Below are 24,569 nucleotides of genomic sequence, written 5' to 3' on the forward strand. Positions count from 1 at the left end.
ACACGACCGCGCTCTACCTACCTACCTACTACCTACACCCACCGACAAGCGCGATTATTCCTCACATATCTCGCGTTACTGAGCATTCACGCGACTAAATGTCCTCCGCGGCCTAGCTGTACGCGGTCCCCCACTGCAAAATCAGTGCCAACTCCTTAAATACTTAACGTCGATCATTAACACATTCGCAGCTTCGTATTTTCTCTCTTTGCAAACCCAACGCGATCTTTTTTCGCGGAAAATATTGGACGAGCCAAAATTACCAGGAAAGCTTGGAAAAATATGGAACTCGGTTGATGCTGAAAATAAAAATAAATTGAAGGTTTATGGCAAAAACGAAGCTTTTAAGAAAAGTGAAACGTCAAAAATTGATTGGAAAATTTAAGAGAGATTTAGTTTTTTCTTTTTTTTTTTTTTTTTTTTGTAGGATTTAGGAATATTTAGCAAGTTTATCATCAGACCTGATTTTGTATGGTGCATGCATCTACCTCATTTCATAGATAAGTTTACCATGATGTTACCCTTTCTTTTCGTGCTTGTAAGGATACAAGGAACTATCATGTACCTACCGAACGCGGGGCACGAACATTCAGTCGTATCGATAAACTTCGACGAGCCGCTACAAACGCGAAAACGGGGTCATATTGGTTTGAAAAGAGACTATAGGTATAAAGCGTACCGGGATACTTCCTCTTATGCTCCGCGTCCACTTCCCGGGCCAGGGCAAAGTATTTTTCCTTCACGTCCTTCGCCATGTTCTTCCAAAGGATGCCTAATCTGCACGATATAAAATGTTCTAATTTACAGTATACTTTGTGTTTTTAAATTATTAAAAATGTTAAAATGTTTAAATAAGGAAGTGTATTAATTAAGAAGAAAAAATATTTCATACAAAAGAACGTATTCCATTAAATAGAATCACTAGATGCAAATGTAAAAATGGATGTAGAGAAACTAGCCTAACGCTAATGTCCTTATTAGACTCCCGAGGATTCTCCGCAGCGAGCTTTTTACGCCATTCGTTGGCGAACAGCATAAAAGCGTTAGCTGGTCGTGGGATTTTTCGTTTAACTCCATTTGAACCAGCAATCCTCCCGTCGATGCATAGAAATGCTGGGAATCCTTCTGGACGTATCTGCGATCGACCGAGTTGCTGCAGCACGAAGATTTTCTCCTCGTCGCTTTTTTCGCGATTGCTGCAAATCTGCCTTGCCTCCACGCGTATCTTCTTCCTTGACACGTTCTCCTTATCGTTTTCCAAATCTTCATCGTTCGTCGTCAAGGAAACCTTGAACATCCCTTCGTCAGGTTTTTCCTTTTTACAATCCCCGCACGATTTTTCGGATACTCCACAGGAAAAGGAATTTTTCTTCATTACATGTTGACCGGAGGATGAACTATCCTCACGATCGGAAAAAAGTTCGCAGTCGCTTAAATTCTTTTCCTTAACTGCCGTTTTAATTGCAGCTAGAAATATTTCGTTTTGTTAATATTTCGATATTTGTTAATAAAATCGATATTTTAGTGAGATATTTTTCGCACAATTTTTATTTATAAAATTAGAAATCATTTATCAAGTTGAATTAAGTGAAAAAAGAAATCGTGAAAAGTTGTAATGGCTGTCATTTGAAAGCAAATTATATAAGTATTATGTCTAATTGTATTTTCATACGTTAATAAAAATTGTGGCAACAATGACGAGAATCAAATTCGTAAAAAAAAATCCTTATTTTGAATCTCACCTTTCTGCACGAGGTTCAAAATCAATCCAGAAGCATCCATGGTGCCTTCCCTTTCATATGGAGTACCAATGAATATATAATGGTTCTATGTTCAACAATAAATGTCGGTCGTGAGACGTTTAATAATTACAAAAGCTAACACACGAGTGCAGATTGTACTCCGTTGTCGAGAGGGGCGCGTTGGTTGTTGAAAACACTTGAAAAATCGTTGCGAAACGATACATTTTTCTCGCTTCTATTTTTTCGGCCTTCTTACATGACATCAGCCATGAATTCATAACAGAAGATAGTCGTGTAAGTGTTTGTTTTAATTTTAAATGGGATAATTTTGAAAGTATCGATAGAAACAGAAAATAAGGAATATCATGTCATGCGATGAAACTTGTTCGTGTAATAAACGTGGTATAGATTACTATGGCGTACTATCGTTGAAAAAAGACTGCGACGATTTGGAGATCAAAGCTGCGTGAGTAAGAGCTTATTACTTTATGATGTATATTTTTCCCCGTCTTCTTCATCAATTAATCCATTGATATTTCCATGTTGTAAAATATTAACAGACCTTTGACTGAAAAATATTAATCGATTAAATTATTCCGTAATTATTTTTTTAATATGAAAGTAAAAATTGTATTTCAATACATGCATAATTAATTTTGTAATTAACTAATGTAAATATCTTACTATCATTTTCAGATTTCGACGCTTAGCGATACGATATAACCCTAAAAGAGCGAAAGATGAATGTTTATGTACTATTTTCGCCTTAGTAGCCGAAGCATACGATGTGCTTTCAGATCCCCTTAAAAGAACCATATACGATCAATTCGGCGAGGAAGGTCTTAAAAATGGCGTGCCTGGAGCCGAAGGATTTATTCAACCGTATACCTATCACGGAGAACCGATGAGAACGTATAGGTACTTTAATCAAATAATTACTTTACTATAACACTATATACACTATATATAACAAATCACACTAGAACTACCATAACAGTCAAAATGACTGTTTCTACGATTTTATAAATGTGCCAATCCTCATTTAGGGATCATGGTCCCAGATGGATTAATAATACCAAAAATGTACTACATAACATGGAATTCCTTTTGTAATAAAGTAATAAATGAATAAATATAAAAATATTCTATTATTAGATATTTTTTAATACCTAAGAAATATCTTCGTCTTAACTGTTGGTATTTCTAGTGATAACACATCAAAATTGCATTACATAAATATTATATTGAATTAATGTAAGTATTACAACAAAGACATATGCTTTTTTCGTATATTGCTTGCATGTACTCTACGTTTCCCCTATTTTCTTATACTTTAATGTTGTTATCAATTATGATAATCCTTTGCTTTATCCAACGGCTTAAAATTGTGTACAGTTAAACTTAACAGGCACTTGAAAACTTTGAATATTTACGATCCGATCTATCTACATCTTTCTCATCGTATCTCTGCAGGGAGTTCTTCGGTACCGAAAGTCCTTATGCTGATCTACTCTACGTACTAACGCAGTCTTCGTCTCTGCTCGAATTTCCCGAGGGGCGGGGTATAAAGCGCAAGGAAGAACCTCTGATAAAAACCTTGTACCTAACCCTACTGGAGGTATCATATCGACGTTCTATTTATTTATAATTTTCTTCTCTCAGTGTTAATCGCCGAGTAGACAACGTGCGACTCGTCGCAATATTCTATTTTACTTACATATTTTCATAAATCCATTGTATCGATCATTAACAGTTTACTATTCATTGTTATGCTAAACACTTTCCTTATTAATTTTCTTGCTTACACATATATTTGGCCAAATACACTCATTAAACTAAGTGATCCGCCACTTTAATTCTAAAAGATCTATAAATTCATTGATTTATATAAATAGGTCTTTCTTGGAGGGATAAAGAAAATGAAGATACAAAGATTAGTATTGGTAGGGGATGATAAGACTAAGACAGTGACGAAGGAAAAAATTTTAACGATACCCATTAAACCAGGCATTCCGACGGGAACGAGGATAGTGTTCCCAGAGGAAGGTGATCAAGGACCCACAAAAATTCCTGGTAAATTTATAATAATTAAAACAAAGAATAACTTTGTTTTTATTTCATAAACAAGATATAATTCGAACATTTCTGTCCGGTTAAATGAAGATTTTCATTTACTTTCGAAATATACTCAGAGGTAGGATCGAATTGTATGGAACTGTCGCTAATTTCTTCTGTCTTCGCGAAAGTTCGTTATAACCTTTTAACTTATGTCGATTCGGATATCGCGATGGATACATTTAAAATGCATCATACATTTCATAGCGGACAGAAATGGGTTAATCGTAGTAGCTCGCATAATATCTTTACTCAGTCCAAAGCACGTCAGCGTAGCGGATGTAATCTTCATCACGGAGGACCGGCCTCACGAGACCTTCCGAAGAGAGGGCTCTGACTTGCACATGACGGTCGATATCTTTCTGCGAGAGGCACTGACCGGAACAGTGGTCACCGTCAACACGCTCGATGACAGAACCCTTCGAATACCACTAACGTCTGTCATCACGTACGTGTCTATCGTCTCCATCCCTGATCCAGTCTTTCTCTACTTCTCCTCTTTGTTTCATTCACTGAATAATTATTTTACGTTTCACAGAATCGATCCTACAAATAAATGTAATTGTTAAAACTCATTTTGAAAAGAAAAATCATAAAAATAATTACAAGTAATATTCGTCAATTACTATATAGAAATTAGAAAACAATTCAAATTCAAGGATTAATCATTCGTTATTCCACATTTTTTATTTTTTAATTGCTTCATGTTTTATAAATATTTTATTGCGGGTTATAAAAGTAATACATAACATTTCTTCTTTCTTATTAGACCAGATTACAAGAAACACGTACCTGGCCAAGGATTGCCGCTGCCGGAAAGTCCGAAGAAAAGAGGAAGTCTAGTCATATCTTTTAATATTGAATATCCGGTATATTTGCCGGTATCAAATAAAAATTACATTAAACGAGCGTTTGATACGTCCGCAGATATCAAAGATACGGAATACGTACATCGTCTTATATTGGCCAATAAAATGCGTAGAAACGTGGACTTCGATGTTCCTATACGTCGAAATACCGACGATTACGAAGCAAAATAATTAGACTTTATATGCAATACTTAATTTCTCTATTCTTTTCATTCAAATAATTTAACTCATCGATTTGAAGTATTAATTTTTTTAAGAATATTGAAATCTCAAATGAAATTTGATTTTGGATGTATATACAATTTACATTATTAGAAATAAATTTACTATATATACGTTTGCTATTATGTATAAATATCTACGCAATAATTATGCAAAACTTTGTGTAACTGTTTTCCAACATCTTTTTACTTTACTCTTACTTTTACTTTACTTTTACTCTTTTATCAAAATTTCTTTATATAATTTTTCTTGTAAACTTGCTTTAAATATTTAATCCATTATACAATAGCATATCAGGGTTTTTTTATTTCAATAAAATTTTCTATACATATAAATAAATAAATAAATTTTGACTTGAAAAATATACGTATAAGCTTAATAATTTTATTTTAAATTTGAATTCTGGAAACGAATTATTGATTACCTTTCACATCTCTTCAAAGATCAATTAAAGAGTCTTAGAATCTGAAAAGTAACATATAATTGAATTTAAAAAAACATGCGAATTTGGTTCATATAAAGAAAATAAAAAGCCGTTATACTGTTATATAGATTACAACAAACTAATTTGTGAAACTCGTTGAAGTTACGTAAAATACTTTTACATTGGTACTTACGTTGGTACAAAATACCAACTCTATATCTCGCAATAGTAACTATAAATATTAAACATTTTTAACTCCTTTTTTGAATAGCTAATTTTATAATTTTAAATCAGCTATCTGGAACTTTTCAATAAACTTTCCCCAAATCTTTTACAAGATTTAACTTCGCAATATTCACACTGTACTTAAAGGACCTAAAAATATCATTTGATAGTCCAAAAAGAAAAATATTACGTATCATTACAATCCTTATCCTCAAACGTAGCCGCAACAGAACTTTGTTAATTGCCTTAGTACTGCGCTCTCGCGGTGCAATATATAACTTCTATCATAGTAAAGTATATCGTGCGCAGTCAGTAATCGGATCCCTATTTCACAAATTCGCTTTTTCTCCCATGCTTATCACTTTATCAGTATTTTTGTCGACATTCCAATAAACCGGTTTCATGAACCGCAATTCGTCCAATGAATTGTGTTAGCGGAGGACGGGAACACCCGGGAAAACATTCCATTCGGATGTCGACCAAACGATACACGATAATCTCGAGCAATCATATGACTCCTCCGCACGTGACTTTATTTACAGTTGACTGATACTCGCGAACATGTATGGTGCAGTCCCCTGTGACATGATAGACCGAAAACGAAACAAAGTTAACGAGCAATGCGGTAGCTATAAACGGTCGTTGGTTTATGATGCCTTTGCTTGATAAGCTGTTCCCTTCGAGGAAGAATTTCAGGAATAAAGTACAAACCATCGTAGCATCAAACGTCGAAACAGAAGAAAATGATAGGTAAGAACAGCCCATTTTCTTTCTTTTTCATTTTCAGGTATACGTCGTTATTTGTCTTCATTCATTTTGCTCGTATGGGCCTCTGTACATCGTCACTTCTCTATATTTATCGATCTTATTCACTGCATCGATATCTATTAGTGACATAGCGTATATCGATCATCTATCTCTTGGTTGCCTTCTGTATTGTCCTTACAGTTATTTCGTGCGACTTTTGTCACGAGATGATTGATTTTTATTGGAAAGAGAAACAAGAAATATTTTGATCGCAAAATTTTGTAAGGATTATGTTTTTAATCTAACTTAACCTATTTTCCGTTAGGTCCGTTTCTATTTGCCCCTTGGCGGGAGACATAATCTTGTCGCTAACATACTCGTGACTTGGCTTATATATCGAACCATGAAATTGACCTCTGTATTATATATATCTTTACAAATATTTCTTGTGAACATCCTTCGTTTATTTAAACATTTACACACGCATTTGAATTATTTGTTTTATATTATGTTGTAATAAAACAGAAATTATATCTTTATTGAGATGTATTCTACTACATATGTATATGTATGGTTTACGATGGATATTAAACAAAAATACAACAAAAATAGATTATGTGTTAAATATTATTTGGATCTTGTATGTACAATAAGAAAATTGTTTTTGGCAAACAATCATGAGATTGTTATAACATTTAAAATTAACATCTGCTATAGATTAAAAAGTTATGTAAGAAAAACTAACTATATTATTTCAGTATAATATTAGAAGATCACAAGTTAAGATTAAGATATTGTTTGTTAAGTCATTCTCCAATTTCTCAAATGTATAGTCATCTATGAAGCAATAATATTGTTTAACTATACTTATAATTCGATATAAAAATATATTATTTTTGTACTGTTTGTTACCACATCTCTTTTATGAATTATAAACTAATTCTTTACTTATTTATATTATTGTGTCAAATACACATTATCATGTGATTTTGAATATTTGCAGAAACTCCGCGTTATACATTGGGGCAGGTCAAGTTCGGATCTTACTGTTCCGAGAGTGTGAATGGCGCGGGAGAAAACTCCTTTTTGATTCTCTTTCCTTGGAGAAAAGATGGTGTAAGAATAAAACAGCCACGATTAATCTTAAAAAGAATACCGGCAATTCGATGTTCGAGGTAACAAGTAATAATTGAAAAATAGAAGCACAATTTTTAGTCAAGTTTTAAATACTTTATAATAAAATATATGATGTATTATACGCTTAATATGCATAGTTGTAAATTTCCAGCGAGAAAGAATGGCCGAAGACGACGTAAGCTTATTGAGCGAAATGGTATTCGGTACAGTGGCGATGACGTACAGAGGATCATCATTTAAGGTAAAATAATATATTAATATTAAAAATATAAAATGTGTGCCATCAACATTTTAAATACTTTAGTTTGTATGTTTATCTTTAAGATCCATTCAATGAATTCACCATCTTGCATCATGTGCACAAAAGTCTTCCCTGCCACAGAACACAACATATGTAAACAGCAGACGTAAGCATATGCGTTCGTAATAAGACAGTTATCGATTTCATGATTGATATATTGATACGAATATCTGATTTATTACTCAATCGTGTTTCAGCGAGAAAGTCTCGGATGAGGGGTTGGGTCGTTCCGTGAACTTGGATTCTAACCCCAGTATGCGAACACTTTGTAGGTAGCAAGCTAATATCACTGAGAACTAATATCATTGTGGATTAAGTTTGATCCAATTGAAACTAGGATTTGATGTACATATGTAAAAACTTCATTTTCCAGTATCCCGACCAAGTTCTGGAAATCTATCAGGATCCGAATTAAACACTGGTGTCAGAAAAAATTCTACTTGTTCTAGCACCGGTAGCGGGTGGAATATAGATATACCACCACCGACAGGGAGTAAGTCCAATTCAAGCCAAATATATCTCATTGAGCCGAACTAGAAGCGATCCATCGTTGAAAGGTGTTTATTGTTCGGAATGTAATACGATATTAATTCAGGTTCACAATCGTTGGAGAGCAATGGATCTTCTGGTATCGGTAGCCTTTCGAGTTTACGTCGAAGGTGGTTAAGAGCTGCTTCCACTTCTTTAGCCCGATTAGATTCTGATGATACGTTTGGAATGCAGTACTGGGCCGAGAATGGAAATGATAATAAAGAGATTCATACTAAACGTCATAAAACGAGGCTCGGATTAACGATGTTGGTCCAACTAGCCGAAGGCCATGAGAGGTTGAAATTTAGAGATTATTATAATGAATGTTTTAATTATTAATTTCATTCATCTTGGATTTCCCTGGTTTGCATTACAGAAGAATAGAGACCTGCCTGTTAGAGCACATGGCTCTATTGGAAGGAATGCTGGATCGTTTACGATATTTCTGTATTGAATCGGGTAGTATCAGTGCTCAAAATAAAGAAATGCAGCTTCCTGAACGGCTTTATAGATCTTCGCGATTCATTGTTTCGTTATTGCGTTTACTCACAAATATTGATGCGGATTTAAACTCGCGCACACCCTTGCTATGGCATGATGTGCTACTTAATTCAGTGAAAGTAGAGCATAAGATAAGTGCGCTGCATCGTAGTTTAGAACAAATGTGTCAATTATTGGATAATATCGATACAAAATCGAGCAACTTGTAAGTATTTTAATGAAAGATATCACACTTTCGAATCTAAATTAACATTTATATATTTTAGTTTTTTAAGTACTGTCGTCACTGCTGTTCTAACATATCATCTTGGTTGGATATATACTACACTGCCAATCCATGATCGACAATTGGTAAGCAATTTAGACCTTTTTTTAAAATTGAATTATATAAAATACATCAATTACATATTTATTTTTAGATGGAAAAATTAGGCACCTGGTATCCTTGTAATCCACTATGGGTTCAATTAGGTGATTTATATGGTGCACTAAGTAATCCCATCAGGGTAGCGCATACAGTCGTTGCAGGCGATCCTCAAAAGGTCGATTTGATTAATTCTGTTTTATCCTTCTTGTCGTACTTCATCCGTAGTGGAGTAGTACAGAAACGACAAGAATATTGTAACGTTACTGAAGAAGACATTCAAGAAGCTGCAAGTCTTTTAGAACAAGCGAGAATAAAACGCCCACATTTATTCACTACGAAAGCAACAACTAACGATCGAGATTCTATGATTTCCCGACGTGTGTTATGCACATCTATACGAAAAAAAATTGCCGTACAAGAGCTTTCGTACGATGCAGAAGATGATAACGCTATTATGCAAAGCTCATATCCTGAATACAATGAGGGAAGATTAAGAATAGGAGGATCTATTAGCTCTCTTAAACGTAGCATCACGATGGAATCAAATCTTGATTCATTTATGCTGAAAACGTTTGAACCTGAAACAGACACAAAATTCATTTCGAAGAAACTTCCTCGCGATGACGACAGCAATGAAAAGAGCACCGTTAACGAAAGAACTTGTACATCAAGCAAAGTTAAAATAGTAGTGAGCGAAATTGCACCACAAGATGTCGACTTGAGCAAGACTGGTATGCAACAGTGCTCTGAATTTTCGCTACGTAATTTTGAAAAGAAGGTGGAAGATAACGACTTGGATGAAGCATATACGAATTCTAAGATAGATGCTTTTCAAGATTTTGACGATACATGTGTTGATACATTGAAATTATATTCTAGCAGACCAGAATTTGAAACTGGTCAAAGTACAGATAACGAGATGAAAAATTCCCATGTTTTCTTCACTCTAGGTGATGAAGAAAAATCTGTGAAAACATTATCACGACCGCGACTTGGATACAATTGTCAGTGTTCATATATGTTCACACGAGTACCGAGCACGTCTGCACAATTGCCGGAAGATGTATTGAGAAAAATTATTCAAAGGAACTTCCCTGAATCATCCAAGAGTATTCATCCACCAGGAGCAGTATCAAGATCTCTGGGATTTTGTCAAAGGTGTAATGGGCAAGGTTACGTACCTCCACAAAATTATGATAGTTGCAAACAAGTTCTAGAAACCCCTACTAACGCAACAGAAGTGTTACGTACTTGCGGTAATACCGTGGGTGATGGAAGTGTTGGATTATCTAGATCAAACAGTCTAGAAGCTTTGATGGAAGCTAATAGTGTCGTCGAATTGCCAATGCCGCGGTTTGTGTCATGGACTACAATAAACATTTACATAGCAGTAAATGAGATTAACTGAAGATCAAAAATTTGTAATTACAGGACAAAAAAAATGAAGAAGACTGATTCACACCAGGACACAGGCTTTACAAAGACACTCTTACAGAACAGAATAAAACCCACAGAGTCACAGGGATTAAATAATTCTGAACCATCCTATACATGGGGTTTAGTTCTACAAGGTTTGCCAAAGAAGAAAAAGAGGAGAAGAAAGAAAGTTGTCCAGCAAGAAACAAATAGGAATGACTATGAAATAGATAAAGAATTGTGGTACTGCATACGTGAAGAATGTCTTGCCAGTGTACGTTTTCCGACTATTGATCAACCAATTGCCGAATCACTTTGTATTTTAGCGGATTTAGATACTTGGCATGTTGGAATCATATCCAATAATATGCCTTCACATACTGCACCGTTACCAGTTGGGATGTCAAGGCTCGTTGCCAATATGTTGGAAGGCTTTGCTTATTTATGGCGGAAATATCATTCAGCTTCACAAGTAAGAAATTGTTTGACTTCGATTATTAGTTTATATAAAAAATGCCTTACTCGTAAGGATGATGCTGTAACACAATGTGTACTCCATTCATCTTTTACTATTTTTTCTTAAATTATAGTGTATAGGCATATTGGAAGCAAAATTAAGAGAAATGTGGCTAAAAAGTGAAACATTGGCTGAGATGTTATTAGCAACAGAAGTATGCGATGCCAATGTTGCAAGTTTGACACACGCTCTCGATCTCGATGCAGCAGATATACCACTTTTGCTCGCAGTTGCAACTTCCCACTCTCCTGAGATAGGCCAGAGGTTTGGTCTTACACTTACTTGACTGTATCTTATTTTTATCATGATTTTTACTTTAGGGTATAAAATCCTTTTCTGTCCAATATAGCGAAAGCTGTAAAGTATTTCATTATTTCTTTACAAAATATGGTTGTAGATTGTTATTGTTGTATTGGGTAATATGTCCCAATAAACCATCGTCCGTTCTCTAAGTGAAAAAGATATATGAATGTTCAAGCAACTTTTTTAATTACATTAAGATCAAATGTTTGTATATGTTTTAAAATGTTTTAATTTATTGTGCAATATGTAAAATCATCTAATTTTTGCATTTAAATGTTAATATTTGAATATATATTTTATAATAAAAAGATTTTAGAGAATGTTTAAAAATTATTTAAATTATCAATATATTAATTTTCGAAGGACGGATGACACACGGTTCATTAATAAAGAAATAACATGATATTTAATGTACAAAAAAGCAAAATATAGTCTTTTTCTAGAATAATTGCGGAACTCTATGTTTAATATTATTGTAAAATAACTATATATATGGGAACTATACTTGTTTTTTTACACCATATAAAAGAATTTAGATTTATACACCCTGTAAGGATGGATAATAAAACTTAATTTTTATACTTCCATATGTTCTGTTCAAAACATTGTAATCTTTAATCTGTAAAAAATCACTGATTTTCAGATCTTCAAGGAAATTATTTCTAGTCGTCATAATTTCATATATTTTCTAGTAGGCACTATATTAAGGAGAGCAATATAAGACAGTTTTTTTTAGAAGCAGATTGACTTTATTTTGAAAAAAATAAAAGAAATTGAGAACGTTAATAAGCAATTTGATTTCATTAATTTAACAAATTGTAGATTATAAAGTCAACATAGTTTCAGCGGCATTTCTTAATAAAGAAAACATTTGCAGTACAATTTAAATGTAAAATTCATATTCTCTATAAATTACTGGTTTGTATTCACGATATCATCAATCTTTAATATGCTGCGGACAGTTTCCGAAGCTAGTGTAATGGCGCTTATAGAAACTAAAAGTGGTTGAATCACATTTTCTTCCAAGATATTAGTAATTGAACCTTTTCGCACATTAATACCAGTGGTATGTTCACCCTTAGCGTGTCGGTTTCGAAGTTCTGTTACAGTTGCAATAGGATTCAATCCGGCATTTTCCGCTAGGGTCGATGGAATTGTCTATAATATTCACAAACATATATTTGGAAAATATGTTAAAAATTTGCACGTATATTTAGTAGCAAATACAAATTATAAAAATGATATAACTCACCTCGAATGCATTTGCAAAAGCTTTAATACAATAAGCATCAACGCCCGATAAAGTTTGGGCATATGCTCCTAATTTTAGTGCAAGTTCTATCTCAGGTGCTCCTCCTCCAGCAATTAGAGCTTTTTGTTTCACTAAACAGCGTACTACACATAATGCGTCGTGCAATGAACGTTCTGCTTCTTCTAAGACCAATTTATTACTACCTCGTACAAGAACTGTCACTGTTGGTCCAGGATTTTGTATTTTAGTGATCTGTAGCAAAAAGAAATAAATAAATATTTATGAAAAAAGACATTAGTATTTTTAAAAATAGTCATGTTTTAATCCACTAACCTTAACAAACTTGGAGCTTCCAGTCTGTACTTCTTCACATAATTCTGCGTTAACAAGATTATCAGCGACAAAGTGGTCTAATGACGCAATTGGTCTACAACCTAACGTTTTACATACGAATGAAATATCCTCACGTTCAATGTCTTTAATCACCATAACTTTGATTTTATCTAAAAAGTGTATAGCTAAATCACTGACAGCGTCGCGAAGAATGGATTTCTGTACTAAGAGCACGTTGCAACCAGCTTTTTTAATTTGCTTCACAATATTTAATATGTAAGTTCTTTCCTCCTTCAAAACACGATCCATTGCAGCGTAATCAGATACGATTACATTATGATCCATCTGACACAATAAAAGAATTTTACTTATACTTATGTATAAAGCTTCTTAAATTCATGTACACATTTCTTTATTTCAAATTACTTACGTCCGTTTTAGGTGGAGAAATGCAAAATTGAATTAAACCTATTTTTGCTTTTTCAATACGTTTCGGTCCATTAACATTACAAGATTTTTGTGTAAATATTAATCCTTCTACAAGTTCGGTGTCTTCAACTGTACCTCCTAACTTCTTGATTACTTTTATGTTCTATAAATGTAATAGTGTTATTAAGATATAAACTTAATACATTTATTGTAGTAATTTAACTTGTATATTGATTTTCTTACATTAAGATCTACAGCAATTTCTTTCCCTTCTTCGGTAACTTTTAATACTGCATCTACAGCAAGTGGTGCTAAAAGGCTTGATTGTTGAAAGACAACCTTAAAAGAAAAGAATTGCATAATTTCAGTTTCATAATAGTATTTGAATTACAGTTTATAATTAATATATACATCGTAAGATATACCTTTGAGTTTAAGGAGGTTGCTGCAGCTCTAATCAGTGATTGTTTGTCTTTTAAATCGACAGGAATAGACATATTTGTCAATATTTCTACAGCTTTAACTGCAGCTTTTTGGAAAGCATCGCTGATTAAAGTAGGATGTATTCCCTTTTGCAATAAACGCTCTGCAGCTTCTAACAGAGAACCAGCCATAACAACAACACTTGTAGTACCATCCCCAGCTTCAATATCTTGTGCCTTTGATAATTCAACTAACTGAAAGCATCAAAACAAATGAAAAACCCATAAAAATTATTTAAAAAATTCTTAATGCTTCCGATATTAATAAAATAATTACCATTTTTGCTGCAGGATGTACAACGTTCATTTCTTTTAAGATTGTTGCACCATCATTTGTAATTGTAACTTCTCCATTCCCAGCTTGAATCTTAACATACAAAATGAAATATTTCAACTATGTATAAACAAATTAAGTCAATAAACTTAATTCTATGAGTTTTACCATTTTATCCATTCCTCTAGGGCCAAGACTGGTACGAATTGCATCACTGACAGCTGAAATATTGATATTAATATGAAACTCCCATTCACAAAAATGGGCGAAACAAAGGACATTTTATGTTAATAAAATGTAAAATTGCACCTACATCCATAGCCTACAATTTTACTTAGGTATATTTAAAGTGTTTTTAAATAATTAAAACTACATTCTGTAAGACTATATAGTAATAAATTTTAACTTTTTCTTCAAATTAACGATGACAAAATAATTCGGTTACGGTGTATTGAACATGACTATATAAGGTAAAATTTTTGTTGGCCTAAGAAATAATTAATAAGAACTGAAATACTTCAAGAATATATCAATAGCATTATTTATTCACCTTTCGCAGCATTGATATTGCTGCTACGAATATCTGTTGGTTTACTTTTATCTTTATAGGCCTGTCCATGGGCGCTTCGTCCATCGCCGCTTGCCGTTATTGCCGTCATTCTCGACAAGTTGGTCACGTTTTTTAGGTCGGGTTGATTACGAAGTTTGTACGCGAGTTTGTAAGGAACTTCGTTCCTCTGAGTATTGAAGATGGTTTCTCGCGACACTTTTCTTTACAATATTTTAAACTCTTATAGGGAATAGTTAATTCTCTCAATGAATTAAAATGCGGTACGCACAAGAAACGACTGGAAACCTTAGATTATAAATTCGTAAGAATGGATGCCGGGTAGCACTATTCATTGGTAACAAGGACCATGGATCTATAATGGCAAAGACATGTCAAAAACGTTGTTCAGCACCACGTAGTGGCTCATCGAAGAAACTTTTACAAATTCATATTTTAAGATCTTATACAATATTCTACAAATTGATATAGATAAAGTCATTTTATTCTAATTTAAGTTATGACCTTGTATGGCTAATTGAAGTATATAACATAACCTAAAATTTATAAAAATGTATAAGTGCAATCTCAAATGGTATATCGTTTGATTATAGTGCGAGCTTCCACCCTAGTTTATAAATTGATTCGAGGTCGATGGTAAATTGCAATACATATACATACAAGTTATTGTCGCCATTGCAAGCTACAGTTTATTATTTACATGAACGTGTTACGATTAAGATGCGAATAGTTAATAATCGTAAAAATACACGGTTTTTAAGGAACTTTAATCGAAACTCTGTTAAAAGCTCTAAGTGATTGATAGTGTCGTTGAAATGACGTAAGGTTAAAAATGCGTAAAGACAAACCCACTAAATTGTCACCTGCCCGTTGTCATTTCTGATAATCGGTATGGGATGTGCCAACTCACCTACTGTTAGATAGATACGAATATTCATATGGCAATATGCATGCCTTGAGAAACTGTTTATAACTTACGATGATATAGATTTTTATGATAACGTTGTAAAAAAGAGAATTTGATACGCGATGGCGAGTTCAGCTATCGGAACTAATTCGGAAAATACTTCAAAATTTTTGGAATCGTTACAAACTGACTTGAAAGTTCTCGCCTCTGAGACGAAGAAAAAATATCCACAAATCAAGGAAGTATGTTATTATTATTAACTTTAATATTTAGTAATATATTACACGTTATTATGTAATATTAAATAAAGAGTTAGGTTAGTTTTTAAATTTAAAGTGCTTTATTTTTTCTCATGAAGATTAGTACAAAATTATTGGAAACAATGTTTGAATATTGCATTTTATTACAGTCATGCGAAGAAGGAATTGCAAAAATAAGGACAGCTTCGAATACTTCGGGTGCTCCAATTTATTATATCGTTAATCAAATCTTATATCCTTTGGTTCAAGGTTGTGAGAGTAAAGATGTAAAAATTATAAAGGTATGTAAGAACCAGATATATTCTTTAGTATTTTATTTTTTAAATATATAATATTTTATATTTAAACAATATAATAATTTTCTGTCATATTACTTATTTTAGTTTTGTTTAACTATGATGCAAAAATTAATTACACAACAAGCTATTGATCAAAAAGGTGCCCGTTATATCACAGATACGTTATGGATGTTAATGGAATCTGGAACAGAAGAAGTTAAAGTTTTACAAACTGTAACTCTTTTACTAACTAGCAACACTGTGGTTCATGGAGAAACACTTGCAAGAGTAATAATTTATATTACTTATAGAATAAAAAATTTATGTCATTAACATCTTGAGTAATTTAAAAAAAATAATATGTCATTTTCAGAATTTAGTTCTCTGTTTTCGCTTACATTTTACAAAAGATTCTACAACAATTAACACAGCAGGAGCTACAGTAAGACAGTTAGTGTCATTAGTATTTGAGCGTGTAGTTGCAGAAGATGAACAAAGTCCTGATCAAGAAGATTCAGATGAAATAAATTTAGAGGAATTAAAAATTCCTACTAATCAGGCACCTAAAAGTTTAGGACCATGTGCTGCTGATGCATATTTAATGTTTCAAGTAAGTTTATTTATATTAATTATTACATTGTTTAATAAAATTTAATTACTGAATAACATTTTTTTAGGACTTAGTACAATTAGTAAATGCAGATCAACCTTACTGGTTAATTGGGATTACAGAAATGACACGTACCTTTGGACTAGAATTGCTAGAATCTGTTCTAACAAATTTTTCATCAGTATTTTTTAAGGTATTTAATCATAAGTGATGAGTTCACATATAAATTATGATTGTTTAATTTTTCGTTTTTTTCAGCATCCAGAATTTAGCTTTCTACTAAAGGAAAGAGTGTGTGCCCTTGTAATTAAATTATTTTCCCCTAATATCAAATATCGCAATTCGGTACCAGCATCACTACAACAAGCTACACCTTTAGACAAACCTTATTTTCCTATTAGCATGCGGCTCCTTCGAGTTGTTTCTATTTTGATACAAAAATATCATTCTCTTTTGGTATATATTCTATAAACTTCAAAAACTTTTAAACTTAATAAAAATATTATAATACAGCTTTGAATTTTTCAGGTGACAGAATGTGAAATATTTTTATCCCTAATTGTTAAATTTTTGGATCCTGATAAACCAACATGGCAAAGAGCCTTAGCTTTAGAAGTTTTACATAAAATGACAGTACAATCTGATCTTCTTACAAATTTTTGTGAATGTTATGACTTAAAACCTCATGCAACCAACATATTTCAAGATATTGTCAATAGTTTAGGTGCCTATGTACATAGTCTTTTTGTTAATCCTCAAATGATGAACCAAACCAATATAAGTAAGTTTTAAAAAATTTACTATAATAGCAATAAAATATTAATAATGTTAATATCTTTTTAATGTTAGCGACAAGTACAACGATTCCACAAAGTACGGCTTCTCCGTTATTTACGGGAATGCCTATAGGTCCTGGTGTTTCACCTCAACCTGGTTTTTATTCACGCGGCATTTGGTTGCCGGTAGTTGCGACATTTACAAGTGGTCAAGCTAAATCAACCTAGTAAATACTAGAACGTTTTTTGTTGTTTATAGCATAATTCTTTTGTAAAAAATTAATACAAGTGATTTAATTAACTTTTAGTCTGGACATGCTTGATAAAGTCGAACCACCACAAATTCCTATCGGCTATGGAATAAGTGTAGCGTATGCATGCTTATTGGACATTATACGATCCATAGCTCTTGCAATCAATGGTACTAATGAAGTTGTAACTGGAAATCAATTGTACAAACCTAATGAATTTGAACAAAAACTTCACACTCAGCTCATTAATTCTAGTTGGTGTGGCTTGTTAGCAGCATTAAGTCCTCTTATAGATGCAAGGTAAGAAAGATTAAGCTATTGATTATTTTACCCATATAGTATTAAAATTTATTTTTTGTGTATAAAAATCTTTTTTTTCTCTGGAATTCCTAGCACCGATGAATCTGCGACAGAAAATGTGTTAAAAGCGATTCAAACTTTTGCATCGCTGTGTGGACAACTAGAGTTGCAGACTCCGCGTGATGCTTTTATTACTGCAATATGTAAAGCATCATTGCCTCCTCATTACGCATTGACTGTGTTATACAATGCTCCTCAAGGTATACCGAGTGCAAGGCAACAAGAATCCACTCAGTATAATGTGACTATTGGTGAACCAGATTATAGACAACAGGTTGTAGCTGTTGGTACTCCTCTACCCACTGCATCTCTACCAGTTGGTGTGTAATAATGATTTGAAATTGCTGAATGAAACTGCTTATAGCTAAATAAAATGAAAAACTATTTGCGCCAATGTAGGTGCACATCAAGGTCCAGTTATGTTAACGGCAAAAAATTTGCAATGTATGCGTGCATTATTATCACTTGCACATTGCCATGGAAGCATACTTGGTGGTGCATGGCATTTGGTACTTACGACATTACAACATCTCGTCTGGATACTTGGTTTGAAGCCTTCTACAGGAGGATCCTTGAAAGCGGGAAGAACCGCTGCCGATCCAAATGCAGTACTTACAAATGCAGTTATGGCAGATTTGCCTGTACTTAGCGCCATGCTTAGCAGGTTATTCGAAAGTAGTCAACATCTTGATGATGTAGCTTTACATCACTTGATAGACGCACTTTGCAAGTTGAGCCACGAAGCTATGGAATTAGCTTACTCTAATAGAGTGAGTGTGAATTTGATTTTCAATTGAAAGCATCAGAGCTTTTAAGTCTTAAATATAAAGTGCAGTCACATTGCAATGTTTCTGTTAGGAACCCTCCCTGTTTGCTGTGGCTAAACTTTTAGAAACTGGTTTGGTAAACTTACCACGGGTAGAAGTTTTATGGAGACCATTAACAAATCACTTGCTGGAAGTTTGTCAACATCCGCATATTCGTATGAGAGAATGGGGAGTCGAAGCTATTACATATCTTGTAAAAATGGCACTTCAGCACAAATATCCACAACCTTTGCGCGATAATCAAGTATGTTAAACTTTTTAATAAAAAGAAAATAAATTGAATATTGAAAATGTAATTTATTTTTCTTTCATTACAGAAATTGCAGACTTTACTTTTAGGACCATTATCAGAATTATCATCAGTTCGCCATGGAGATGTAAGACAACGACAGCTAGAGTGCGTTTTACAAGTGTTACATGGAGCAGGAGAAACACTATATCATGGCTGGCCTTTGGTACTTGGTATTATTGGAGCAGTATCTGATCATCATGGGTAAATATCCTTATATAGTAATAAAAGCCCAATCTAATAAAAAATATCATTTATTTTAATTGTGTATTAATGTATTTTACAGAGAAGCTTTAGTTCGTATAGCATTTCAGTGTTTACAATTGGTAGTAACTGATTTCCTACCAGTAATGCCTTGGCGATGTCTTCCACTTTGTGTTGACACAGCCGCAAAATTCGGTTCTCAGACGCAAGAATTAAATATTTCATTAACTGCTGTCGGATTAATGGTAAGAATGAACGACCAAAAATGCTTTATATGTTCGTTTTATTCTTGATCTTAGTATTGTTATATGTTTTTCTTTTCTTTTCTTTTCTTAACCCCTTGCCATACCATTTAACTCGGAAGAATCCGGGTCCAAACGTTGCGCCCGAATGGCCAGGAAAAGAGCCGAAGCGATGGAGACAGAGTGTCGGAACTTGATACATGAAATCGTGCGACTGAGTACGTAGATAGTCGCGCCCATATTTAGAAAAAAGACACCATTCGATACATTCATACTTGGCTCGAGATTAAGCTACGAGTGAGACTCGTGATATTCACGTTTGACATGAAATTAGACCACAAGCCTGACTCGTGATATTCAGGTCTGGCTCAAAATTCTCATCATGACTCAGACTCGTAAAAGTATGGCAAGGTGTTAATTTGAGAAGGACCTGGTACATAACATGTTACGCGAATTCGGAACTTTTGGTTGAAACTTTCGATTGCAGATTATGGAATTCCTTACAAGTACATCAGAGCAGGAACTCATAATTAAAAGATGAACGTGCAATAAGTTGTAGAAGAAATTAGGAGCATTTAAAATTGTTAAAATTGAAATGCAAATGTCTTGAATGAAAAAAATTAAAATCAAGACAATCAAGCAAATCAAGTTTATTTTAGATATATTATTACAATGCTTTTTTATATCACATAAAAAATAGATTGATAGGTCAATTCAGTAGATTTTGTAGGTCTTATAAAATATAGTCAGTTTAATGTATTTATATTTATATATTGTCTTTCCAGTGGAATATAAGCGATTATTTTTATCAAAACCAAGAGAAGCTTTGTGTATCTCTGAAAGGAGATTCATCATCGGTGTTTCCGGACTTTCCTGGTACAACAAATATGCCACCTTTTGACAAACTTTGGATGTGTTTATATGCAAGATTAGGTAATATATTTTGTTATGAAACTTTATATAGGAGATAGAACATTTCTGAAATATTACTATTGCATTTATATTTGTAAGGTGACTTATGTGTGGATCCTCGCCCCGCCGTGCGCAAATCAGCTAGTCAAACTCTGTTTTCTACGATATCTGCACATGGTAGTTTGTTACATCAGCCGACATGGCAAGCTGTACTTTGGCAGGTTCTTTTTCCATTGCTAGATAAAGTAAGAAGTTTATCTAACTCCGCCAGTAGTGAGAAGGTAGATACTAGTGGAAACATACTTATTCATCACAGTAGAAATACAGCACAGAAGCAGTGGGCGGAAACGCAGGTAATGTATATTTATTTAATACTTATATTAATATATTACTAATATATGTATTAATAAAATTAACCTGTTTAATCTGTCTATAGGTATTGACTTTGAGTGGCGTTGGAAGAGTATTTAATACCAAGCGGCAATTGTTACAAATGTTGGGCGATTTTCCTAGAGCTTGGTCTCTTTTATTAGAATTTATAGAAAATTCTGCACTTAGTAAAAATAACGAGGTGTGTATGTATACAATATATGTAATTATAAAAAATTACTTTTTTAAATTTTGTATTTATAATTGTTAGGTATCATTGGCAGCTTTAAAATCATTTCAAGAGATTTTATATCTCCAAAAAGGAAGTGACAATAACGAAGTGATTCAGTCAAACGATTCCGAAGCATTATGGATCGTTGCATGGCGTGTGTGGTTGAATATCGGAATGGAAAGTACAACACCCCCTCAAGAAGGGGAAACGGAACCTTATGTACCATCACAAGCATTTTTAACAGCATTGGTTCATATATTTCCAGCTGTTTTCCAACACATCAGAAACAAGTATATTAATACTTAATAATTTTTTCATGTAATTAAGTTTCTATTTTAAAAACGAAAGTGTATATCCTTTTTTTTATTTCTCAGATTCACTGGCCCAGATTTGCAAAAACTTTGCATTGTGTTAAAAAATGCAGTTGCAGTTCCAGTACATGGTGAATCAACGCCATATATTTTGCCTACAATGCCAGATGTAGTTCTCACTCATTTACAAGATGGTGTACTTCATTCAATGGAGCTTTTACAAAAAGTATGTAATTTATTTCATTATTAAAATCATTCTTTCTCTATTCAACATTAATTTAATTTTTCTTTTAATAGGAAGCATTAAATGGACCCGATAATTTGCGAACAATGATTGTTTTAATATTTCTTCAGCTTTTGAGTTTTTCAAAGCTGGCTTGTGAAGCTCCCACCTATGGTAAAATCCCAACGAAACACATCTCTCAAATTAGAGGCGTATCTGTGCGTATTTTTTAATTTTTGTATTTAACCATGACATTATTTTTAATGAAATATTTAGTTTTTTTATTTATTTAGGCTGATTGGGTGACTATGAATTATGTTCCTTTTGGAGAGAAAGCTTTATCAATGGTTGTAACATTATATCAAAAGACAGCACCTGAAATGGCAGTTATAGATGGACAAGTTTTAAAACATATTATAGAAGCGTTGCATGTGCCTTTGTCAATGAAGTATGCTTGCCCGTCACCAACAACTTGGAAATTGGCTGTTACTAGTTTGCTTGCTGTTTTACATACTGGCTTACCTTTAGCCAGGAAATATCCAGAACAATTTCAAAATATGTGGCCGGAACTAGCGAATACATTAGATGATTTCCTATTTCCGAAAAGGTGGTTCGATATAGCATTGGAATAAACTTGTACTTGTATTGTTGTTTTGTAACCGTTGATTGTTAAAATTAACATTTTGGTGTTCTACTACAGTATACTAAATATAGAACGAGGTGTCGAAGAAATTCAAGCAGATGAAGCTGTAGATTGTCAAGTGATGGAACTTTTACGAGATGAGGTTTTACCACATTCTCAATACATACCTCATCAGTTTATTTTGCGAGTAGTTATGTTATTAAACAAAGGCTCCATACACTCAGCGACTACAACAAATATTGGTAAATCTCTTTTATGTTCATTGAAGGAAAAATTTTAAATATAAAATTATTTTTCATTGCTGTAAAATTACTTTTTATTGTTGCAGAAAATAGCGGCGAAACTAAGTTAAGAGAGGAATTCGCAAAAACGTGTTTTGAAACATTACTTCAGTTTTCTCTATTGGATGGACTAAATAATGAATCAGATCATGACACAACCAAAAGTCCTGAAAACGATGAAGGAGGTGTAGCTGGACGGTTAGCAGTCACTGCGCTCCTTCATAGGTTTCAAGAAGTTTTACGACGATATATTGAAAATGAGAGGCGAAGTGGAAAATGTCCATTACCTAGGTAATAGTTTTGTTCAAACAACATTTTTTTAGTTCTTCTTTCATTTGATTTCATTTGATTGTATTAGTAAAATACATTGTACAATTCCATTGGAGATAAATGTAATATATACATATATTAATTTTTAAGTACTTATTATATAAACCTTTTCTAGGTACAGATTATCAGAAATTTCTTTTGTTTTGAAAGCTGTTGCAACACTTGTGGTTTCTCTGAAAAAGGCACCACCTAACAAAGGTAATCTTTATTAATTTATATATTTGATTTTAATTTTTATAACAACATACGTAACTTTCTATTATTTATTTATAAAGAACGTTATGCAAAGAAAGACAATGGAATACAAATTTTATTTTTTAGTTGAAAGATCAGTTTGGGAACAGCTGATTGGACTATATCCTTGTCTAGTAGAATGTACAATAGCTACAGCGTCAGGTCAAGTATCAAGATCTTTGCGGGAAGCTTTACTACAATATCATGATCTATTGAGACCACCGCTTCATAGTTCCGCAACATCTAATGGTGTTTGACCATTGCATTCTTTGCTCCTAACTCGAGATAATAATGTTTGCTACGCAAACAAGTAGTAAACTTTCTATAACTGGTTACGTGTGCAATAAATTTTGTCATAAAATTTTTACTTCCGCGTACACGTTACGAGGTAAAGAATCTAAGGTGAAGTATCTTTGAAAATCTTTAATTTATGTATCTGCCGAAAAGTTTATCATACAAATCTTAGAAGTTCTTCATTACCATATAACAAAGGTAAAAGCATTCGTGTTTATCTTTATCTATCATCTTTATCTTTATGATATAAATATTTTAATTGTGTAAATTGCAATAGGTTTTTATAGAATAATGTATTCAATTAGCATGTTAACACTTAAAGTGTTAGCAATAATCACTTAAATATTTATTTGACTTTTTAATAACTTTCATTCTTTCAAATATTTTAATTTCTACAAATATGATTATAAAATTCTTTCCTTTTTTATACAGTTTATTATTGTAAGATTTTAAAGTAACAGAGAACTGCTATATATAGCGTAATATTTATAAATAGCTGCATATAATTTTTGGTTTAACTAGTAATATTGTCTATAATGAGCAAAAACAAAAGTAATATAACATGGTGTCTTATATTTGAGTGAAATAACACATAAAAACATGTAGACTTAGGAAGTCGAAGCAAGTATACAAAAGTTATATTAAATATGTATTTGTTTAAGCGCAAATTGGTTGACTACAAATTATACACATATGCCATGCTGCTGTACATAGTTCATGTACGACTTGGCTTTTCTAATACATAATGTAAATATTGAATTAATTGCGATTAGAGCATATAGTACGATTTTATAAATAATATAAAATTACTATTCGCTATTCTTACAATGATACAATATTGATAAACTATCATATAATGATGTAAATAGCCATACAAAAATTCAATAAAAGTCTGAAATATTTATTGCTATTTTTGTATAGAAATTGTGCCTTCATATATTTTTAGGCTTCGTACTTCTTAATATTTTTTGTAATATAGCA

At 32.8% G+C, this 24,569-nt stretch overlaps 5 protein-coding genes and 1 long non-coding RNA gene across 7 annotated transcripts; 3 read left to right on the plus strand and 3 right to left on the minus strand.

The window, feature by feature from the left end:
* Positions 1-693: 693 nt before the first annotated feature.
* LOC126923662 (uncharacterized) lies at positions 694-1,782 on the minus strand. The gene is made up of 3 exons (XM_050737346.1): positions 1,743-1,782; positions 893-1,467; positions 694-777 (listed from the first exon to the last, which is right to left on the minus strand). Exons 1-3 carry the CDS (start codon positions 1,780-1,782, stop codon positions 694-696), a joined length of 699 nt encoding a protein of 232 aa, XP_050593303.1.
* LOC126923540 (dnaJ homolog subfamily B member 13-like) lies at positions 1,408-5,058 on the plus strand. Its single transcript, XM_050737081.1, has 6 exons — positions 1,408-2,208; positions 2,439-2,660; positions 3,216-3,360; positions 3,638-3,815; positions 4,134-4,305; positions 4,627-5,058. The coding sequence occupies exons 1-6, from the start codon at positions 2,108-2,110 to the stop codon at positions 4,895-4,897; spliced, it is 1,089 nt and encodes a 362-aa protein (XP_050593038.1). The 5' UTR covers positions 1,408-2,107; the 3' UTR covers positions 4,898-5,058.
* Positions 4,257-5,891, minus strand: LOC126923542 (uncharacterized). The gene is made up of 4 exons (XR_007713216.1): positions 5,566-5,891; positions 5,373-5,413; positions 4,650-4,859; positions 4,257-4,403 (listed from the first exon to the last, which is right to left on the minus strand). It is a non-coding gene; the product is annotated as an uncharacterized LOC126923542 (long non-coding RNA).
* A 64-nt stretch (positions 5,892-5,955) lies between these two features.
* LOC126923520 (folliculin-interacting protein 1) lies at positions 5,956-12,004 on the plus strand. Its single transcript, XM_050737051.1, has 12 exons — positions 5,956-6,347; positions 7,348-7,519; positions 7,633-7,722; positions 7,806-7,888; positions 7,980-8,050; positions 8,156-8,275; positions 8,378-8,609; positions 8,690-9,019; positions 9,081-9,165; positions 9,234-10,534; positions 10,613-11,069; positions 11,188-12,004. The coding sequence occupies exons 1-12, from the start codon at positions 6,247-6,249 to the stop codon at positions 11,398-11,400; spliced, it is 3,255 nt and encodes a 1,084-aa protein (XP_050593008.1). The 5' UTR covers positions 5,956-6,246; the 3' UTR covers positions 11,401-12,004.
* A 139-nt stretch (positions 12,005-12,143) lies between these two features.
* LOC126923528 (T-complex protein 1 subunit delta) lies at positions 12,144-15,141 on the minus strand. The gene is made up of 9 exons (XM_050737062.1): positions 14,738-15,141; positions 14,356-14,408; positions 14,191-14,280; positions 13,857-14,108; positions 13,675-13,770; positions 13,433-13,594; positions 13,003-13,347; positions 12,670-12,921; positions 12,144-12,575 (listed from the first exon to the last, which is right to left on the minus strand). The coding sequence occupies exons 1-9, from the start codon at positions 14,844-14,846 to the stop codon at positions 12,330-12,332; spliced, it is 1,605 nt and encodes a 534-aa protein (XP_050593019.1). The 5' UTR covers positions 14,847-15,141; the 3' UTR covers positions 12,144-12,329.
* A 113-nt stretch (positions 15,142-15,254) lies between these two features.
* Positions 15,255-24,492, plus strand: LOC126923518 (protein MON2 homolog). 2 transcript variants are annotated; one of them, XM_050737037.1, is made up of 25 exons: positions 15,255-15,904; positions 16,072-16,203; positions 16,306-16,488; positions 16,574-16,810; positions 16,878-17,003; positions 17,069-17,266; positions 17,339-17,591; positions 17,660-17,813; positions 17,895-18,137; positions 18,231-18,517; positions 18,597-18,967; positions 19,056-19,268; positions 19,342-19,517; positions 19,600-19,762; positions 20,545-20,692; positions 20,771-21,024; positions 21,108-21,242; positions 21,312-21,562; positions 21,647-21,809; positions 21,881-22,024; positions 22,100-22,413; positions 22,507-22,691; positions 22,778-23,021; positions 23,176-23,258; positions 23,382-24,492. In XM_050737037.1, the coding sequence occupies exons 1-25, from the start codon at positions 15,785-15,787 to the stop codon at positions 23,549-23,551; spliced, it is 4,947 nt and encodes a 1,648-aa protein (XP_050592994.1). In that variant the 5' UTR covers positions 15,255-15,784; the 3' UTR covers positions 23,552-24,492. The 2 variants fall into 2 exon arrangements, with proteins under 2 accessions (XP_050592994.1, XP_050592995.1); XM_050737038.1 differs by having other exon boundaries at positions 23,182-23,258.
* Positions 24,493-24,569: the final 77 nt, after the last annotated feature.

This window comes from Bombus affinis, chromosome 13, assembly GCF_024516045.1.
Source record: "Bombus affinis isolate iyBomAffi1 chromosome 13, iyBomAffi1.2, whole genome shotgun sequence".
In the NCBI taxonomy this organism is placed as follows: domain Eukaryota; kingdom Metazoa; phylum Arthropoda; class Insecta; order Hymenoptera; family Apidae; genus Bombus; species Bombus affinis.

Excerpts from the sequence above, each read along its gene's own strand:
- LOC126923662 (XM_050737346.1), bottom strand. The coding sequence starts at position 1,782 with ATGGATGCTTCTGGATTGATTTTGAACCTCGTGCAGAAAG. Across the intron at positions 1,468-1,742 it reads TTTGAACCTCGTGCAGAAAG|CTGCAATTAAAACGGCAGTT; the intron begins GTGAGATTCAAA and ends AAATATTTCTAG. Across the intron at positions 778-892 it reads TTAATGGAATACGTTCTTTT|ATTAGGCATCCTTTGGAAGA; the intron begins GTATGAAATATT and ends TATATCGTGCAG.
- LOC126923540 (XM_050737081.1), top strand. The coding sequence starts at position 2,108 with ATGTCATGCGATGAAACTTGTTCGTGTAATAAACGTGGTATAGATTAC. Across the intron at positions 2,661-3,215 it reads GAACCGATGAGAACGTATAG|GGAGTTCTTCGGTACCGAAA; the intron begins GTACTTTAATCA and ends GTATCTCTGCAG. Across the intron at positions 3,816-4,133 it reads AGGACCCACAAAAATTCCTG|CGGATGTAATCTTCATCACG; the intron begins GTAAATTTATAA and ends ACGTCAGCGTAG.
- LOC126923520 (XM_050737051.1), top strand. The coding sequence starts at position 6,247 with ATGATGCCTTTGCTTGATAAGCTGTTCCCTTCGAGGAAGAATTTCAGG. Across the intron at positions 10,535-10,612 it reads GTCGAATTGCCAATGCCGCG|GACAAAAAAAATGAAGAAGA; the intron begins GTTTGTGTCATG and ends TTGTAATTACAG. Across the intron at positions 11,070-11,187 it reads AATATCATTCAGCTTCACAA|TGTATAGGCATATTGGAAGC; the intron begins GTAAGAAATTGT and ends CTTAAATTATAG.
- LOC126923528 (XM_050737062.1), bottom strand. The coding sequence starts at position 14,846 with ATGACGGCAATAACGGCAAGCGGCGATGGACGAAGCGCCCATGGACAG. Across the intron at positions 14,109-14,190 it reads TACATCCTGCAGCAAAAATG|TTAGTTGAATTATCAAAGGC; the intron begins GTAATTATTTTA and ends TGATGCTTTCAG. Across the intron at positions 13,771-13,856 it reads CAACCTCCTTAAACTCAAAG|GTTGTCTTTCAACAATCAAG; the intron begins GTATATCTTACG and ends TTTTCTTTTAAG.
- LOC126923518 (XM_050737037.1), top strand. The coding sequence starts at position 15,785 with ATGGCGAGTTCAGCTATCGGAACTAATTCGGAAAATACTTCAAAATTT. Across the intron at positions 17,004-17,068 it reads TTTCATCAGTATTTTTTAAG|CATCCAGAATTTAGCTTTCT; the intron begins GTATTTAATCAT and ends CGTTTTTTTCAG. Across the intron at positions 19,269-19,341 it reads AACCTTTGCGCGATAATCAA|AAATTGCAGACTTTACTTTT; the intron begins GTATGTTAAACT and ends CTTTCATTACAG.